The sequence below is a fragment of the Amphiura filiformis genome, chromosome 17 (genome assembly GCF_039555335.1).
Source record: "Amphiura filiformis chromosome 17, Afil_fr2py, whole genome shotgun sequence".
NCBI lineage: Eukaryota > Metazoa > Echinodermata > Ophiuroidea > Amphilepidida > Amphiuridae > Amphiura > Amphiura filiformis.
In genome coordinates this window covers 58,336,901-58,358,123 of record NC_092644.1, presented here as the reverse complement: position 1 = coordinate 58,358,123, position 21,223 = coordinate 58,336,901, and the positions used below count along the sequence as shown (strand labels likewise).

At 35.6% G+C, this 21,223-nt stretch overlaps 1 protein-coding gene across 2 annotated transcripts in view; it reads left to right on the top strand.

The window, feature by feature from the left end:
- Positions 1–21,223, top strand: part of LOC140138053 (uncharacterized) — an 81,448-nt gene that overhangs the window by 10,047 nt on the left and 50,178 nt on the right. The window contains exons 1-2 of one of the 2 annotated variants that reach the window (XM_072159896.1): positions 4,834–5,151; positions 18,577–18,812. In XM_072159896.1, the coding sequence (XP_072015997.1) occupies positions 18,702–18,812 (111 nt within the window). In that variant the 5' untranslated portion in view covers positions 4,834–5,151; positions 18,577–18,701. Of the gene's footprint in view, positions 1–4,833; positions 5,152–18,576; positions 18,813–21,223 lie in introns of those variants that run through there. The other variant, XM_072159897.1, reaches the window with a different exon arrangement.

Here is a 21,223-nt window from a genome sequence, read left to right as displayed (position 1 = left end):
CAAAGATCAGCTTGTTCATTGGATGGTGGACTTCAGTCATGAATAAAGTCCAGTGGCACCATTTAATTTAGCTTCAGCCTTGTCTAGACCCAAATGTATGTAAAATGGCTTCTCAAAATGGGAAACTCAGATTGAATTTCTAGAAAGATCAAGGCATTGGCGACAGTGTTTCAACATGTAGGCTAATTACACACGGTGCCATATTTACGAGGATAACATTGTAACTAAAATCGAACAGAAAACCTGAAGTTTGGTTGTTTGTGTGCATACATATGGCAATGAGAGATTAAAATGTAGGGCATGTGTATCAGGTAAATTCAGGTACGGGATGCACGCAAAGAAATTTATATTGCCATATCGTGGTGAGATCTTAATCTTTGCTTCCGAAGGTAATACAAAATGTCATCTCTTTAAGCAGATAAAGACCAACTTGAAAACAATGTCCTCCTGAAATACTAGAACCTCAATTTCATGCTCATCCTTGGGAAGCTTCACTTCAGAACTATTATATAGATATGAGCCGAAAATACTATGGATCTTATTCTATTTCGGTAATTTTCGGGTCGATAAATGCGGGGCATCATTCATGTTGCGCAAGTCTCGTTTACCATATCTTATTTTATCCAATGATTTGTATCTATGCCATAGTAGGAAATACCTACAAGCTATAGATTACTACGGTAGCTGCCATATTTTGCACTTCACTGAACCGACTTGCTATGCTAAATTATTGGGATGTAATCGTAGAGATTCTTTCATCAGTAAGTAATGGTATCTCCCCTCAAGTATTCGCATCAATATGATCATGATCACGAAAAAAGTTAGAATACTGCTGCAATCCGAAAGAAATTTTAAGCCACACTTGGAAGAAGAAACCCTATTCCTACAAGGAGCTGTATTAATTTGAACTGCGATACGGTTTAAGATCACTCGTGACGTAAAATAAATTTGTTTCAGTATCAGACGATGTCAGTGTTTTGTCTTAGTTATCATGGTTACCGCTAACTTATAAATCTGCAAAAATGATGAAGATACAATTTTGGAAGATTTTGAAATCTCCATGAAGAATACGAATTCTGTGGGTGCACTAGTAGGGATATCGAGGAATGCATTTAATGTATAACAATTTTATGCTATAAAAAATCAATTTGTTTCAAATGAGCAATCACGAATTTACATGTCAGACATCCATCAAAACGTAAAAATAGAAGGGTATAAACGTGGTTTCCAAACTGAAATCAATCAAAGATGTTTTATAAGTTGATTGAATCTATTGAATCTTATTGACTTTTTATATCTGTTTAATATCTGCTTCAGATGAATTAAACAAATATAAATAAAATTTATGCATCACTCCAAGTGAAGCAATAAAACAATCAGTCTAGAAATATTGTTGATATTGATCACATTGATTGTATCGAAAGAATAACGACTGGGCTATTCCCGTTGATATCCATACACCTCTATATGGAAGATAGGACCTTAATCTCCCATACAGGGAGTGCGAGTTACTTGAATGGGTGAATCTATGTGTGGGAGATTAAGGTCGTGTCTGCCTTCCATGGGGTGTATAGATTTCAATAGCCCAATTTCGTCTCGTGGGTAGGAAGAGGAAATTTTCAAAATGTTTTACGAGGTAAATATAATCCAATTATACAAGTCAACAAATTTACGCAAACAAGTTGTAGACACTAGAACAAAAGAAGAAAACCAGACATTAATATATTTTGAAAAAATAAAGAAATTTGATGGTCTAGTACCCAATCGCGACTTTTGAAACAATAGTTAATTCGAGGATAAAACATTTCGAGTCTGGAAAGGTGGGCGCTCAATGCAAACAGCGGAAACCACTCCTATTCCAAACCGTCTCAAACCTCAATTGTTGCCTATTGTTTAATTGTCAAATGCATGTTTAAAATCATTTAGCTTCGGAACACCGAAATCAAATTTAGTCAGTGAAATGTGAGATGTGATCTGACAAGTCGTGTTTTCAGGTAAGTTTATGTGACATAAGTCAATGGAGTTTAACAAAGACAATGTTCTGCATGGCAATAATGAGGAATATTTTTGAGTACTAGTAGTAGTTACTGTTTTGTGTTTTTCGCCAGCCCATTCGGGGCTGGTACCTGTTTCAGGTTTGGGGTCAGTTTACTCAAGAGATTATATTTTAGTGGTATTGGAATGATTTTTTAAAATACTTTTTGTGGTTAAATTTTTTAAAAATATTTTAATTCGATTTGTTAGGAAAAGTAAGTATGTTTTGCCGTTTCAACGAACGAAAACGAGTGAGTATTACCAAAGTTATGTTTGAACTAATTAATTATGACTTTAAAAGTTTAAAGGCCTAAATGTAACAATAATAGTTAATATATATAGCATCATATGGTCAGCAGAAGAAAATCTGACATCACCTATGATGTCATATCAGTGTCCTTGACCGGGGGTCCTTACTCCTTGACCACTGAACAGCGTGATATCATGTTGATAACAGATCTATAGAATCAAAATCTTCATCATATCCCCGGATCATATCACAGATTCTAAAAAATCTGTGATCATATGGACCATATTGATGTGAAAGTAGTTATCTATCATATCCTGTGTCGTTTTATGGATAAAATGACTCAAAATGTTATTGATGAAATGGTTGCTATCATAAACATCAGTTTTGTCTTTTCAACGGGAAAAATCCGATGCAAAATAAAGTTTTTAGGGCCTAGCTATAATATGGGCATAATTTATGCATATAGTATTGAACAATGTACCCCATTTGACATGCACTTATAGATAAATAAATTGTCTTACTTTATTAATTTAATAACTTCTTTATTATAAATAAAATGACACATAACTATTTGATTCATAAAATTACATTCAACAAAATGATTGAAGAGAAAACACACAAGGCACTAGGCAGACTGTTATAGAATGGAGTATGTAAGATGCCATGTCCATAGCTTCGCAGGAGTTTCCGACTAGCAATCAACATGATCAGCACATTCAGAAAAACACAGTTTAAGAGTGAAGATTGTAGTGAGTAACCAGTCCTTTATAAATGTGCTGGCCACTATCTATTATAATATAGTAGGCTTAAACTATACATTGCGAATTAATTAAGTTATTTTAAAATAAAATGTACATGTAAGTTAACTCAAACCGGCAGTGTATATATCGAAAGCAGTGAAATCGGACATTCCTAAGCGAAGATATTGAGTTCGTAAGTTCTGGTATTACAAAATTGGAAATTGAGATATCGTGGGTAAAAAGCTGAAAAGAAAAAAACCAACGACAACAACAACAACAACAACAACAACAACAACAAAACAAACAGACCAGAACAATTTGGAGTACATGTAATGAATTAAAAGAGTTGACATGAGATTAGGAATTAATGTTTTCTGCTGTTTCAGTGTGCATGTTCTCATCGTTGATGGTTTGGTGGACTGTCATGTAGATGTAAGCGTGATCCTAAAAATGCTTTTCACATTGACCAAAACTAATTACAAGACCTCTTCTACATTGAGGCTGGCTTTCCCTTTTAAAGGGAATTTTTATCTTATTAACCTTTTGAATCTACTGAAAGTTCATGCAATATAGGTCAGTGCCCACCAATTTACCAATCACAGTTTCATGTACTTGGACATTTGTAAAACAACCCTCTCATACTGCAACTATTTCGCATGATTTGCTCGGACTATCATGGAACTGTCGATACTTGGCCGAGCACAAGTTACTTAACTAAAGTTAACTTATACCGTATTGCATGAAGTTTTTGATAGGAGGAATATTCATTAAAATGTGACCATTTTGTATTACTACTATTAGATTGATTTAGGTAAAATTCTGGGTGTAATTAGCCGTGTAAAGAACCCAGTGTGACCACGACCAGCAATTTAACCATCTATTGTGTGGTTTCTGTGTTTCCATTTGTTCTTGTCCATTGCCTTTGTCAGAACAAAAGAATTGTAAACTTACAAGAATGAATACCTTGTGGCTCAAGTTAAACGTGATATTGTAACTATTTATGCTCTTATTCTTAATATCTCTAAGCCCTATTAATACCTGTTATCGATGATTTGTACTATTATTCCTTGTAATATTGAGGATAGAACCCCAAAGCTAAAAGTATATTTTAACATTAGGTTAGCAAATAGCAAAAATTAGTGTGCTCTTATATGATCATATCTGTACAATCTTTTTTGAACAATATTATCATGATTGTGAATAATACTTGGTGTGCCACCTTATACACGTTTTAAATTTATCCATTGTTCCTACCGCTCGCAGTCTTTGTATCTTATAATTAGCTTCTAATTAAGTAAGATGTTTAACATAGAATTTTAATTTTCGAATACAATACTTTAATTTCATATGATTTTTCATCTGGTAAATTTGAATATTCTTCGCTGTTTTTTAGCAATAGAAGTTAATGAAATTCTGTGCGGTCATTTTATATAGGTATGTGCATGTACTACTTACCCAAAAACTCACTGCCGAAAAGAATTTTTACGCTTCACATGTAATTCAACAACTAAGCGTACAATCGTCCACAATAGATTTACCTAAGTAAAGTAACATTTGGGCGTATGTGAAAGGGTACTTAAGGCATTTAGGATTACGCTTCCTGTGACGAGATCAAAGTTACGTCTATACTATTGCAATTATCGATATTGGAATAAGAATAATCTTCTTCTTTCAATGGTTAATGTTTTTAGGTGAGAAGTTTCAAACCGCTTCAATAGATATTTTATCGGTGACATTAGTACCCGTGACGTAACACATACATGGAATCAATTGGCTAAATGACGCCAAGTATAATGTTATCCTTTTTGCCCTGATGGACGTGTGTTTTGATACTGAATCATCGTTTTGGAGAAAAATATACCATTATTTGTTTTTAAGCTACAACTAGTAGAAGAATTCATAATCTGGCAGCGACGAGCATTGTTATATGTTAGAAAGGCATTCACGTGTTTACTTTGCTTGTTCCTCGCTACTGAATACTTTTGTCATTTGTTGAGGATTTCGTGTGATACGGACCTGCTTACATATTTGTCTTGGATTTCAATTGGCTTTCTTACACCGTACACCCTGGATATTTTGTCATCCGTGGAATATTATATTGTGCAGTTTTGTTAACATGGCAGCTAGGTAGGTGTCTTAATTCATTTAAACTCGTGAAGAAATTTTGACAATGTTTTGGGGGTTGGGGTTCATTCAATTTGTAGGTTAGTTCGTAACAACATAACATAAAACTAAATCACGTATTTCATGTATTTGGGGCAAATATTTTGAAAATTGCATTTTGAAAATGACAATGTTCCTTAATTATAATAGTTGTAATAATTTAAACGACTTTTGATTTCATCGCCACCACACTTCTGTTAGAAATGCTGTAAAATTACTTCAATTCGTGCCAAGTTAATCACGGGGTTAATCATTTAAAATAGAGCTCAAGTTGCTCCAATTGTCCAATTCTAAGTCTGTATTTCTGTTAGCATATCTCTCATTCAAGAATCACGCCAACACTTGCATCTTCACAGTTTCCTTAATATTATGTTCAGAGTCTGAGACTCTAATGTAGGAAGTGGTATCACCTAAAAGTAAATTAATATAAAGCATAATACACAGGCAGGCTGTATAATTGTATTTGCCGGGGTTCTGTATCTTGACTTGAATCAATGCGAAATAAGTCCATATTCTGAAGCTTGCGAAGTTAAATCTATTTTAATTATATCATAAAATATCTAAAAATGACCTCTCAATTGCAATCTGATCAATGGATGTTTGCAATGGGTGGCAAATTTCACAAGTTATGGAATTTATTGTCACTTAACTTTATTTTTCATATTTTTTTAATGAATGCGACTGAAACACATCGATCATCACACTTAATGCATTCTCCATTGATTTGCAAAAACTATCAACAAGTGGCACAATAGATCGAAGTGTCATCTTTCGATACATTAACAGATTGAACATGTTATTTTGACGTAGAGTAAACCTGCCTACTCCTCATTCCAGAAAAATACAGCACTAATTTTTGTTTGATTAAAAATATGATTAAGTTCTGCCAAATGAAACATAGCTGAATTCTAAGCATTCATTTAGCACTAACTGGAGATCAAAGAAACAGTTAACTATTTTACCAATTTCTTGACAAAGAGCCAAAAACATGCATTTCGGCAGATTTTCTGACAATCGAGTCAAAGACTTGTATTAAGTGTATGCATTTTCGCTTTTTGTGTTACTTTAAGGGCTGGGGTATGAACGTTTGGACAGTATTTATTTTGGGACATTAGAGCACATCAGACATATCGAATTGCATTTTGAATACGAAGAATGTCATTCTGATATCAAATAATTTTGATTTTTTGAAATTCGCACTTTAATACACATTTTATGGCAAATCATTAAAAATTGATATTTTTGATATTTAACAGTACTTGAAGTAAACTTTATAAATCTGATGATTGATACTTAAAGTGTATGTAGGTGGGATGAAAAGCCGACGATCAATTGAAAATTTTGACCTTTCGTATTGAAGATATGGATTTTTCCCAAAACACCAACAAAAATTAGGTCTTTTTGGGAAAAAATCCATATCTTCAATATGAAAGGTCAAAATTTTCAATTGACCGTCGGCTTTTCCTCCCTGCTACATACACTTTAAGAATATATCATTAGATTTATATAATTTACTTCGAGGACTGTTATATATCAAAATTTGAAAAATATCAAATTTTTATAATTTGTCATAAAATTTGTATTATATTGTGATTTTCAAAAATGATAATTATTTGATATCAGAAAGACATGCTTCGTATTCAGAATGCAATTCGATAGGTCTGAGGTGCTCTCATGTCCCACAAAAAATACTGTCGAAACCCAATAAACGCTCTTTTTAGATCCCTTAATCAAATGATTGACATGTATTTTTTTAAATATTAGAATGCATAAATTGAAATTAGACTTCGTATAAGTTTTTAGACTTGATTGCCACATCATGTAAAAAAAACATCCTAAAAATACACGTTTTTTGACCCTCTTAATTCATAAATTTAGTCAAATAGTGGAATTTAGATTGTATTGCCAGTTTAATAGTGTGAAATGAATATATAGGATTGAGCTGTGTTTTATTTGGAATAAGTTCATAATATTTTTTTATCTCAAAAAATTAGTGCTGTATTTTTCTGGAATTGGTGGGTCAATGACCAGGGAAGATAGCGCTCAATGTTGTATGTGCTTGGGAGCTGGGTGGGCACAAACACAAACAGCCGAATATGTGAAAATTATTAATGTTAGGAAGGGCATTATGTTAGGATTAGGGTTAGGGTTTGGGTTAGGGTTAGTGTTAGGGCTAGGGTTAGGATAAGGGTTAGGGTAGGGTTAGATTAAGGCTTATAGATTATGGTGAAGTTTAGGGTTAGGTAAGGATTAATACATTAAAAACTCGACTCGTTGCAACGTGTGGATGTGTGGGTGGGTTAAGGATTAGGGTGTATAGGGCAGTAGGTATAAGGTTGTTTAGACGGCTATAAGTATTGAGGTGATCATAATTCATACCCAATCGATATCCATTTTAATACGATGACAAAATGAAACTTAAGTGAACTGGGTAGTAAACCATGTTCTATTAAAAATGATCACTAACCATTAGCTGCCCACCATGTACACAATGGGTTTGAATAATGTATTACAACATGTAACCATGTAATCCGAATTATTTTGGCACAGTGGTTACAAAGAATTAGATTTTAAGTAGGCCTACTAATAGTTCACTAGTGCTAATCATAAAAATCTGAAAATTGGTCACAAATGAATACGACACAAAAAATCATTATAGTTTTATTTGTTGCGTGTCGCTTTAGATAATACAACACTATAATAAAGCTAGCGTAACATGCATAAAATTGGTATAATATATAGGGCCTGCAGGTTACTGACCTACACGTGGTCAATTCAATATTTAGAAAAATACATTATGTTAGAGTATGGAACAAAAGTGAACTATATTTTTTGATACTTTAACACTTTCTGCTTACTTAGCAAATGAACATTTTAAATAAATACAATTGATCGTATTGAAACCAAACTCAGTCAAATCCCTGCCCAAGTAAATAAAGAATTGTATACACATTGAATCTGCATAGTTGTTCATGCCAGTAGAATGATTAAAACTCATATTCCACAATCTGAGTCAACTTCTGAGCTACAGTGGTAGACATAGGGGTTACCAGTATACCACTGCTCTTGTTAGTTAATGATACATCTTAATTAGGTGTATGTCCATTGTCTTGAGTAAAGATATGATGGAAATTTGGCTATTCCCATTTGAAATCCACACCCCTGTGGAAAATGACTCTTCTTTTTGTAATTCCAGTTAAAAGGATGTATACGTGGTCAGTAAATCAAAACCCATCGAGAACTGTGAAAAATTATGAAATCCGGTTGGATTTGATCAAATTTTGCCTATTTGGGAAATTTATTAACCTGGAATTCTAAAACGTCCTCAAGGGTGTGTGCTTTTCAGAGAGAATCACCCATTCTCACAGTCACATAGTTTTGTGACATGTTACAATATGTCACAAAAAGCGAGACTATTATAATGTACATGACTTTTGGCAAAGCAACTCGAAAAAACAAGTTTTGCAAATTCAAATATGATATGTTATTATGTTTTAATTACTCTGTGACGGGTGTATTTTGCCAAATTGACGAACTTGTATATTTACGGTCTATGATTTACTCTGTTAGTCAGGTGGTTCTTGAGATATATTTTGTATATTTGGGTAATTCTTTGGTGCAAACAGGTTTCATTGTACAGGTGCGTGTGAGCTTTCCTTTCTATCACCTCTAATTAATACTTATCAACTTGGAATCTTTCCGATCAAAGGAATCATGTGTACCGAGTCATACATCCATTCATTCCAATATGAGCGTGTTAACATATCATTTAATTTCCTCTTTAGAACGTGTCTTATTATCAATAATTAGGTCATATTCCATTGAGAGTCGCAATGCTTCATAGCTTTTTAAACATTGCAAAAAAAAGTACACTAAAAGCAAATTGGCTCAGCTTTTGTTCGAATTGTTCGATACAAACCCCACTGATTTCCTGATTTCAGTTTATTTATAAATAATAATACGCTTGACAAAGGAGAACACATGCCTACAAATATCTTTAGTAAAACTTTTCTTCCTGAACTGCCAAGTAGACGTATCAATTGTATAATTCCCGTTAAATAGGATTATTTTATCATTTTAATATACCGTTTCTCTAATATCATGACCATAATAACATTGTCTAATGCACATGCACATGCTAGTTCCCTCGCCCTTCCCCTTCTTCAGATTTTCAGGATGTTCACATAAGCTTCACTTTAGGCATTAAGGATATGCTATGCTATCGGCTAGAGGTACTTTTAGGTACCAGGTACAAGCGCAACTTTTATCCAAAAAATATATATCACGCCGAAATAAGTAATTTTATGAGATGTATTTAAGACTAATATTTGACAAGTTTATGAACTAACTGGTTTTACATAAGTAGATAACAATACAAAACCACAATCTGATCGCTCTTTTTCTTTTCTTCAAAACTGTTTTTTTTTCTCAAATGTTTGTCAATCTGTTTGCCTTCCGCTTTTAGACGGTAAAAGGTTTCTCTATACCCGTAGTCATTGGGTGACCGTTAGGTGCTCTTTACTTTGTGCATTGTTGTTTTACAACGGAATATGGTTTGTCTTGTGAACATTAATCCCGGCTTTCCTTTTGTTTTCCCCCATTATTACCCAATAATTGTTAAAATCATATCATATATCCTCAGCATGCTCAGTGTAGATTTTTCACTAACCCCAAAGTAACCAACAAACAAGTTAACTTGTATGAATGCGAGTAAAAAAGTGCAAAACAGTAGATCGTCGTAAAAATGATCCTGATTTCACTTTATTTTATGAACATGATTAAACGTAAAACGAGCTCCTTGGAGAGCTTCGAGGGAAATCGAGTGAAAAAGGCATGAAACTGGTAAATTTCTCATCGATGTTCCGTAACCTATTCAGAACGGTAATACAATGTCTTCCCCTGTTTCATATTAGGTCCTTGATGAAAAATTTACAACTTCACATTCAAAATGACCCGGAATATGGATTTTCTCTGCGCAAAAGATTTCAAATTTGGGAATTGTAGATGATGTCAGAAAGGCTATCTGATCGATTATCATGATATTCTAATTCCGAACTTCTCCAAGATTCTGTTTCCTCATGCTCAATTCATCAATATAATTTCATCCGTTTCGAGGATGCTCTTTTAACAAGTTTAAATTTTACTATGCAGACATAAACTTTGTCATGTCCGTTTTCTTTTATGTTTTTAAGCTTCTAAAATCTTGCGAAAGAACAGTGATGCATCACCGATAAAGATTCTACAATCCTAAAAAGGTTCCTGAAACCATTAGACACACTTTGATAAAATTCCGTATACTGAGTTTTGCATGATCATGGAAATATGACCATGACCATGATGACGACGATTGTTTTTATAGGAATAAACAAGACAATTACAACAGTGATTTACCCTTCCCTCTCCCCATCAATCAATGTTGGAACACTTTGGAAAACTGCTGAAGACAATGACATTGTTGCTCAACATTGCACGGGGGAGAGGGGGTGGCAGTTTTCCGTTCATGACACGAAAGTGTTTTTCAGGATTTGTAGAGAGTATAAAATCATACTTCGCACATAATTTGGAGTTTACATCAAGCATGTCAAGAGATGACATAATACTATAGCCAACCAGGGGCGTAGGCAGCTTTCTTGGTCAGGAGGGGCAAAATAAAATTTCGGGGGCACAGACGATAAAAAATGCAGTTGCATCATAAAATATATACATTACCGGTTTTGTTTTTAGAGAGGTTTTATTGGGACGATGTGCGCGTGTAACCCGCAAAATGTTTCTATTTTGCACTATTTTTGAACATGATTGGGATGAAAAGTGCTTTATTGTGTCAAATTGTTTATATTTTACACTATTTTGGCCCATGATCGGGATGAATTTTGGTGGAAAGGGGGCTGCTTGCCCCTTTTCTTTTCCTTTGTCCTCCAGATTTTCTCTTTCATTTTTTGTCAGAGGGGCACTTTTTTCTTTCATTTTTTGTCAGGGAGGGCACTCTGCCCCCCTTGCCACCCCACTGGCTACGCTACTGTAGCCAACTATCTTATTAAGTTCTAAAGGGTTCTTGTAAAGTGTTATCAGAGAACCTTAAGAGTTGTTCCATCAAAAAGGTCCTGAAAATGCAAGATCCCCTTTGAGAGCCAATTAAAAGTTCTGCAGCCTCCTTAGAGAACAAAAAACAAGTTCCTTGGGTGCGGGCCAGAGCTATATATAGAGAGACTTCACTCGTAGCTACAGTATGAGAGTAACAGCTTCACGTTATATTGAGGATTTTTTACCACTTTTAAGCCAGATTGGGCATACTCTAACATTTGACCCCACATGACCTTTAACCTCAAGTGACCTCGGTATTCCTCATTCAAACCAATTCAATGCATGACCTCCGAGTGACTTGCATGACTTTGGCGGGCTATTTTGAAACAGTCATGGTTGCACATGGATGTACTTCTTTTGAAAATCCTAAACAAGGTATAGCAGTCGCTGATAGGATATGCAGCTTTTAGAACACGGATAACCTTTATTTCATTTCGCACATATATTCCCCTGGTATCAATAATAATAAATATGTTCTTAGGACCAAAAACTATAGTGTTCTTACCAATTAAAATAAAATTCGTCTTTTCTATTTTCCTCTTTGTAAACTAGCAAGCGAACGAGCAAACATATACCAATACACAAACAAACAAAAAACACGTTACCCGCAGTGATGAAATATTGTGATATTAAAAACTAGGATGCTTTTTTTAGTTTAACCTGACCTATGTTGCACTTTTTCATTGTGTTTATTCTGCGTTTTGGCGTTCACCGATCTTGATCAGAGTCCTCAACTATTTTATATTTTGAGATGTCTTTCAAGTATCATTCTCTTTCAGCGATGGTTCAGAGTATTTAAGTCTTCAATATTATCTGATTTGCCTGCATGTTTATCCTATTGAGGCAACTTTGCCAATGTCTCCTGGAATCAAAAAATAAGCTGAACTAAAAGCGTCAACAGATGAGTGACGACTACCTAGATTTTCCGTAGGCGTATAGATAACTTTGGAAATTGGTTAGCTTCTTTTATGTCTGTTGTAGACGATTCATTCCATGACAACACCCTTAACACTGGTGGAACCATAGACCTTGTTCTATTTCAAGGGTCTATGGTGGAACATATAGGCCTACATGTATATCCATGTTTACTTTACATGTTTGGCATGCCTGTTTCAGAAGATACTTTTCGTTTGCTGCACGAGCTCGTCAATTTAATCCACATCAGCAATAAGCACTTGAAGTAAATATAGCAATTTGCCGAAATAGAATCTCTGCCTAATACATTAATTATTGTTCTACTTATAGGCTATATATATATATGTATAGACCTAATTGAAATTAAATGTCAGGAAAATACCTATGATACCAAAGTGTAAAACTCTATAAGTTGGTCAATGATGAGGAGTCAAGCACAACAACGTCATAATGTGAAAATCACGGTCTATTTTTGAATACCTAATTGTTACACGTCATGCACGTGCCGCATCCAAGGGCGTAAATCGGGTGGGGGACAGGGGGACACGTCCCCCTCACTTTTCAAAGTGGGGGGGACACAATATCAAATGTCCCCCCACATTTTGGTCCCCACCCCAAAAAAAAAGGAAAGGAGAGAAGAGAAAGGGAGAAAAGGAGAAAAAGAGAAGAGAAAGGGAGAAAAAGAAGAGAAAAGGAGAAAAATAGAAGAAAAAAAATGTTAAATTGCACGTAATTGAGTAGGCCCATACCTAAAAATCCGCACAGCCGGGTCAATCGTAAGTATAATATATTATAGGCCTGTGATTATTTTGGGCATTGCTTGAAGGCAGGTCCTCGGCCCAAAATCCTGTACTGCGGGCCAGTCGATATGCAGGGCCCGTCACATTTTATCACCAAAGTCAGTTTTAAGATGGACTCAATGCTCACTTCAACATCAATCCATGCATGCTTTAGTAATAATTCCGAATCTCAAATCTCAAGTAAAATTTTGCAAATTGAGTTAAGTCCCTTTTTTATGATAACCGTGTAAAAATTATGCACCAAATGACTTCAATTGGACCTTCATTTTGCAAAATTTTCCAACGTTTGAGGGCGGAACATCCCCCCTCAGACACCCCCCTGCGTATACATAAACAAGTGGTCGCTTTCGCTTCTGTTTTAGTGAAGGCTTGTCCACAAGTTAGGCCGTCATGTCACAATTTTTCAGCTGTTTCAAGCTAAAATTTTACACAATAATAGTGCCAAAATGGTCCACCAAATGGCTTCAATTAGGTCTTCATTTTGCAAAAGGTTCTTACTTCTCAGGGGGGAACATCCCCCTCAGACACCCCCTGCGTATATACATAAACAAGTCGTCGCTTTCGCTTCTGTTTTAGTGAAGAATTGTCCACGAATGGCTTATTAGGCCATCATTTCACAATTTTTCAGCTGTTTCAAGCTAAAATTTTACACAATAATAGTGCCAAAATGGTCCACCAAATGGCTTCAATTAGGTCTTCATTTTGCAAAAGTTTCTTACTTCTAAGGGGGGCACATCCCCCCTCAGACACCCCCCTGCGTCGCGCGGGCGCGACGTGCGCCGCTATCGATCCGGAGTATCAATGACTAATAATTTTCATTGTGTCCCCCCCACTTTCAAAAATGCATTTACGCCCCTGGCCGCATCTGAAGGTGGTGTAATATAGTATGATTTTTATCCCAGCTTTCGGCGAATAGATAATCCACAAATCCTCCCTACTTTTCACTCAATCTTTTTGAGAGGCTGCTGCACTTTTGTATCCAGTATTTTAAGGTATCCATAATAATACAAGTTTACTTCCCAAATACCCATCGCCTTGTAACAGACAGTGCATGACACGCGCAGATGAAAGTTCTTCACCCGGAAATTGAAGTGGGTGAGAGTGTCAAAACGCTCCACTGACAGTTGTAAAGAGCACATAGCATCAAAATGTTTTGGTCTTATAATTTTTAACATGAATGAATGCAAAGTCATTGTTTACAAATACACAGGTCTATCGTCTATTTTAGTATGACGAACTTGACCTAAATATTGTATATAATTTTATTACCCTTTTCATCGAGTGTTATAATACCTGTTTTTGCGTGTAAATAAGTTTATACCTAAACGAATTTTGTTGGCGGTGGATGAATATGTCTGTCAGTAAATGGTGCATACACTGCACATTCATGATTAACCCCAAAAATCTAATTTTAAATTTGAATAAATTTGAACACCTCCAGAACAATATGCAATTTATTTGCCATATGTTCTGTATGAGCTTTTTACTTATAAAAGACACATTGTTCATTGTACTTCTCTCCTGTGCTACGATAATGATTCAGAACTTTTTAGTACATTTTCCGGTTCATAAGACATTTAAAATTCTGTTGCTTTGCGGAAACCTTTTATACAACTTTACCATTTCTGGTTCACATAAATGTACTTTCTATTTCCATATTTTCCTATGACATTATGAAATCATATTTTTCAGGTTCATATAGACATGGCCTTAACCCTAATATGATCAGGGTATGTGCACTATTAGATTTATTGCGTAGACTAATGCGTACGGAAATGACGCTTCATTTTCACATCGTAACTCACTCACTCCAAGTACATTATGAAATCATATTTATCGCATCCATTTAGCAATGAAAAGGTTATGGAGGGAAACCAACTCAATATGGACATGCATAGCAAAGGTACATGTTGTGGACAGTGACCTATATAATACCGTAAAACCTCGTCTACAAGCATATAGAGATAGAGTGCTTCTGATGAAAGCTATTATTAATCCAGGCGCCATTATCATGATTATGGAGTTTGAGCAAATAAATTACGGATCCAAGCATATACAAACAAGTATTATTTTAAGACCAATTGTATTGGCATATTTACGCTTGTTTCGAATTAATTTAGCTTAGAAAAAATAGACGAGGTTTTGCGGTATTCTTGTAGAAGTTATATGACTAGATGCTATCATTTACGTTAGACTTTACCTTCAAATAATAAGTATATTTCACTTATAAATTGAAATTAAAAGCACAATTCATTTTACACCAATAGTAATGTGTGTAACCATGGTAACCATGCTAAAACTAAAAAGTATCTTAAAACTATCGATAACATAATATGATGGAGTAACCCTCGTGTTCTTTGCACTTTTTGTAAACAATTAGAAATTGATACTAAAAAGTAAACATGAGTCTGGGTAGCGTAGCCACATATTTTTTCCACTTACAATTGGAGTGCGTTTTTAAATGTACAGTATCATTATAATGGTATTAATTATCGATGTCATACAGAGCTGGTTTCCCTGGCTGCATTCTTATCGTGCCTTGTTTACAAAGTTTGAAACATTTTGCAAAATTACACCAATTTTATAAATCCCTGAAATGGGCATATAAGAATAATAAATAATGTTGTCTGGTTCTTATACTTATTAACATTGACAGACGGTAGGCGTAAAATATTAGTGTATATGCACTCTACCAATTGCCCTGATTTTGAAAACAAACAATATCATACCAATTCATATCCACAGGTTTTCAACAACAAAAAATAATAATTTACAGGACCAAAATGTTTTCATCTAGTGGGAATAATGACATTTGGTGTGTACATGTTTATAACATTGTACTATTCCAAGCGATATTTCAACGCGTAACAGTTGCGCGTGTTAATGAAAGACACATATGATGTAGTTTTGTGAAGTTCAAGAGGGCCTGGCCTGTTACATCTGTGGAACCGTTTGTCTGGTGACGAATATTCATATAGTATATGAAGCGAACAGGTTGCCCTATTATCCTGTGTATAAATAGGTATCAATAAGACAAGACGCCTACACTTGGTTCCTTTTGGTAGACTCTGAACTTCATGCACGATTTGTTTTACAAAGGTGAAAATGGAATTATCCTTTTGGGTGACTATGAGGTTTAGTGTTTCGGTTCAGAATAGAAAGGGACGGTGTACTATCTTGAAAGATTTTATGAAACAAAAAAGAAGCGGAGATTGTCATCAGCGTAAAATTAAAACATTTATATCTTGCATTGATGCTTTTCCCTAGTGGTTGCGTCCCGGTGGTTGCGTTAATTATTCGCATATTTGACCTAGGCCTACTGCTGAATCAAATAGGTCTATTATTATAATAGCCCAATATCATAATAGCCTACTTGGTTCTATTTTCGTTGTCCCCTTCAAGTTCGCCACTTCTGTCTGTTGGGGAGATAAACCTTTTTGGAACAATATACGATTGAATGTACCAACATACATACGTACATCGGCAGTTCTGTTTCGGCACGGTCAGGCTTATTGGATAGTGGACGAAGTAGTTATAGGGCATGCTGTGACAACGGGACTAGTCGTAGGATAAAGCAGAAGAGAGATAGCGATCATAGCCCTACTACCATGCTGCTAAATTAGCTATCTATACATTGGATGGAAAAAAAGTTCAGATAGACTTACTTTGGTTTTAATCACAGAACGCTTAATTACTTAATATTTGTTCCAAGAAGTAGGAATTAGTCAACTATTTTGCTTTGGTCTGAAAAATGAAAAACATACATGGCAGATTATGACGATCTATATAGCAACTTGATGTTGGATGACGGATGTTATACACATTATGCAATAGCATTGTAAATAAAAAGACTGGAGTGAAATACAAACGGCATATTTGCAAAATAATGTTACTATCAATCCCCCATGTCATCATAATTATACAGTATTCAAGACATAGGCCTACACTGATACGTTTGGGCAAGTAAACACGGCAAATTGGCCTGCAAGCAGACCCATCATCACCTCGTTACGTTTCGCTCTCACAAAGCGAGCAAGGTGATTATTTCCTCGTCAAGCACCCAAGGTAAAATTGAAGTTCATGTTCAAGTTTACCCCAGTGTGTGGTTCTTATATGTATCACATGTTAGGAACTGTCACCAGCCATGCAATTGGTTCAAGTGTTAAATGACAGTCAATGGAGCTGGACATCGTGGGATGGAGCAGGAACTGTTCAAGTGAATCTAAACTTTGAGCACTTTGATCCCATTTGTGAACGCGCTCAATTGATATCGTCTGGACCATTACTGGATGCTAAAATTGATTCTGGATATGGGAGGTGAACATGCAACCTGATCTTGAAACCTGAAACGATACCAAGTATTCTTTGGACAAAGTGAGTGCAAAATAGGGGGAAATTGGCAATGATGTAATGCTACGATAAACAATCACATGGTAAAACACGGTAACACCCAGTATTCCAAAACACCTTTTGGTCTATAGTCTGGCATCTTGCATGATTTTACGGTTTTGAATTGAACGTTGACAATTGATATCAAATAGTCTCATCATCAGTTGCTCAACATATTATTGTGCATATAGCTAAATAGCCTACAATAACATTACAAGAGGCGAATACAGTGATTACCAAATCGCAGTGGTCGCAAATGGTCGGAGCTTTGTCGCACATACTTTGCCCATTTGCCCAGAGTGTCTATGTTAATTTGATATTAATGCAAATCGGTTTTGATACGTTTAAAAACTAGTCTCGATCTTGCTTACCATAGAATGTCAGTCATGCAGGTGTTTGACTAACTACAAAGGGCCAATGAAATTGACGGACATTTCTTTTCTCTCAGTCATGTCACTAATTTCATTACAACGAAAACAATGCATTGAAAGGATTGTTTAAGTACGGGGTTGGTTTACACAAATTGGTCCAACACAGGACATTCCCAAACGTCGTGTACAGTTTATGGACAATGTCGTAGGAACATGTACTCTCTAAATGCAAAGACTGGAATCTATCTGCATGATCGGCACATATCAATACAGGAATAGGATTCGACGAAACAACGGACTTTAAGGACCTTACACGGTTCACTGACAATTTTGTGTGAGGGTGTATTATGTTTTGGCGTTTCAGACGCTAATAGAGAGATTGCGATTTTTACGTGAAACGTGAAACCGGAACGGCAACCGCATGTTAATCCCGAGTTAGTATGCCCTAGAGGGTGAAATCCATCGTGAATTGGTTGATAGATTTCCCGTAAAGCGGTCACGTTGCGGTTGGTAGCAAATCATGATGTTGACAATTGACAAGAAAGGGCATTAGAAAATGTAGAAAAATCACTGAAGTCTGGAGATTTCAAGTTGCATCATCATGATAATGGGGTTATACTTTATTACAATTGCTCATCAAAAAATTATCATAACAAGTTAATGAAGATCCGAGATGAAGGCTGAAGTTTGTGAATTTCGCATTGCATCACCATCATTTGTTAATGTTACTTTTGGATTCAGATGGAAATTACTGCTTTAAAAAAAATCTTCATATCAAGTTAAATTCTGACGACCGTGTTAAGTTTATTTTTCTCCATTGTTGTTACTTACAGAGATTATCTGGAGAATGAGCTATGGTGATGAAGAGACTTGGAAGCGTTCCTCATCTATCCTTATCTGGTGACGTTACATCGTGATAACTAGACGGTGTCTGCAGGCTTGTGACTAGTGGTTTACCATGAGATATTCCTGGCGTGACTGCCGCATCAGTCATGGAGTGAAGATCCCGCTGTTGCTGCTGCTCTTCTCCATCTTACTGGCTACTGTTGGACCTGTCAACTCCGCTAGGGTAAGCAGAAAACTTAAAAAATATCTCCAAGGGTCTTTATATATTCAAGAACCGAAAAGGGTCCTTATAGAACTAATAGGGACCCCCTTTAGACCCCTTTGGAAAACATTTCATTAATTGTTCTTTGTAGAACCTTCAAATAGGTGCCTCCTGGCCGAAGAACCGTGTAACACCCTTTTTTCTAAGGATATACATAAGTGGCGAGTGAACCAAATGATGGTGGGCCCACGTTTCATTTTGATGCATGGAGATCGACGGTAGATGTATTACTATTAGTCAAATGTGCTGAGGGTATTTACCAGTGTCGTCAATATAAGCATTACGAGCCATTGTCACTATTTTACAGGTTAGAACAACAAGCTTGACACAATTCCAAAAATAGTAATTTAACAATCTTGTCTCGTACTCGTGCAAGTGCCTTGTCATATATAAGTCACATAAATGTGCCTGAGGAAATGAGGTGAATGTAGTACATGGAGCACATTAACCGAGAATGAAAGTTGAAATCTATCATCTTATTATCCACCCCAAGTTCTCATATTCTCATTTGTCGTCATATTTCAGTACCTGAACAAGTTTGAACAGTTAGTAGTGCGTCCAGGAACATCAAACTAGACACTATCTTAACAGATAGTTGCGCAATCTCACACACTCTTCGTGTTCTTCTTGTGAAGCAGACGAGCTTTCGTAATTCGTATTGATAGTGATAAGTCTCATGTGCATGAGGAAATGAGATGAATGCAATTTTCTCAGTACATATACCTGGAGAAAATGAGCTATATACTTAAAAAAAGTTCTCAGGCACAGTTGTGCCCAACATATTTTAGTAGCTGAACATAATTTGAACTATACTTATTTGGGGCTCGATCCGGAACCGGGACAGCCCCAAATAATGTTGGTTGGTGTGGGCCAAGTATCACAGGGCCCCAATAATTTCGACCTTATATGGATGTACACCCTTCCCAATGTTTAAAATCTTCCGGAGCCTATGTTGATCGTTGTTTCATTTGCACCCATTGGCTAACTGATATGTTGCAGTGAATATTGCAGTTAGGAGTCGTATCTACGAAGGGTTAAATATTGTTAAGAGTAGTGTCTTGATGTAAGTGCTGAAAAGAGAATAGTGCAAGAAACACAACAAGTTCCTTGATACAATTCGAGAATCAGTTGCAATCCTGCCTTCCACCACTCGATCATGAAACAAGTATCGTATTATTGAACAGTTACATAAATGTGCCTGAGTAAATGAGGTGAATGCAATTTTCTCAGTACGTGGAAAACATTAATAATGTTTAAACATGTCAAATGAGTCGAAGTTACGAAGGGTATTTAAACTAGAGTTAGTAGTGATTTCAATAATATTATCACTGAGCAAAGTGGTCAGAACAACAGACACAAAAGATTGATGCAATTCAAAACTAGTACTAGTCATATCTTGTATCACTTATTAAAGTGAAGGGATAAGGCATACAATTTGCCTTTTAGAAGTTTAGCCGGAAGTTTAGGTGAATATAAATTTCTCGGTACCTGGAAAACAGTAACATACTGAAATGAAAGGTGAAATTATCTGCAATTAATATCTGGCTCCTTTGAATTGTTGGGAGTGGTGTTCCCTTTAGATTCAATATTTTTCTCTCTTTTCTTTCCACATAGGCTAGCATGCTTTTAGCCTGGTTTGAGCATTTGTTAGCCTGGTCCCATCAGGACCCAAGCGTGCCTCCACACGGATCCACAGTTTTAACAAGCATACTGAAAATTTTAACCTATACACTTGACATGGTATGTTGATGCGACCTGATTCTGATGATTCACCGGTAGCAACGAAGTTGCAGCTATTTGAAGAGTTTGCGAAACATATATGTCAACTTCTTTAATTTTTCATTCATACAGTATAGAGTCGTTTGGAATAGATAATCATTTTGAGTTTAGACGACGAAACAAATTCAGTGCATTTAGCAAATTCTCTGATCTCTGAAATACCTTCGATTGAACCTGCTCTACTAATAAAATGGTAGTAGCCGTTCTTTCAGCAACTAATAACAAAATATGCGATAACCACAGATACAACAAGCTTGAGGTAATTCCAAAACAAGTTGCAATTTTGCCATTCATCTTTGCTTGTATAAACTCTATACGTTACATACACGTGGGAGTGAGGAAGTGAGGTAAATCTAATCTTCTCGGTACCTGTGAATGTAATTTTCCCAAGTTCCCATTCCAAAGTTTCATATTTCAGTTCAATATGATATAGCTGATCATATTATTATATTGTTTAAACTTACAAACTTTCATCAAAACTTGTTTACTCGAGCAAACCACAAATTAATCGTTTGGCTAAAACAACCGCAAAGACATTTTGTATAATGCATATTTCACAACCATTTATCGTGGTTAATGCTGTCTTTAATCAC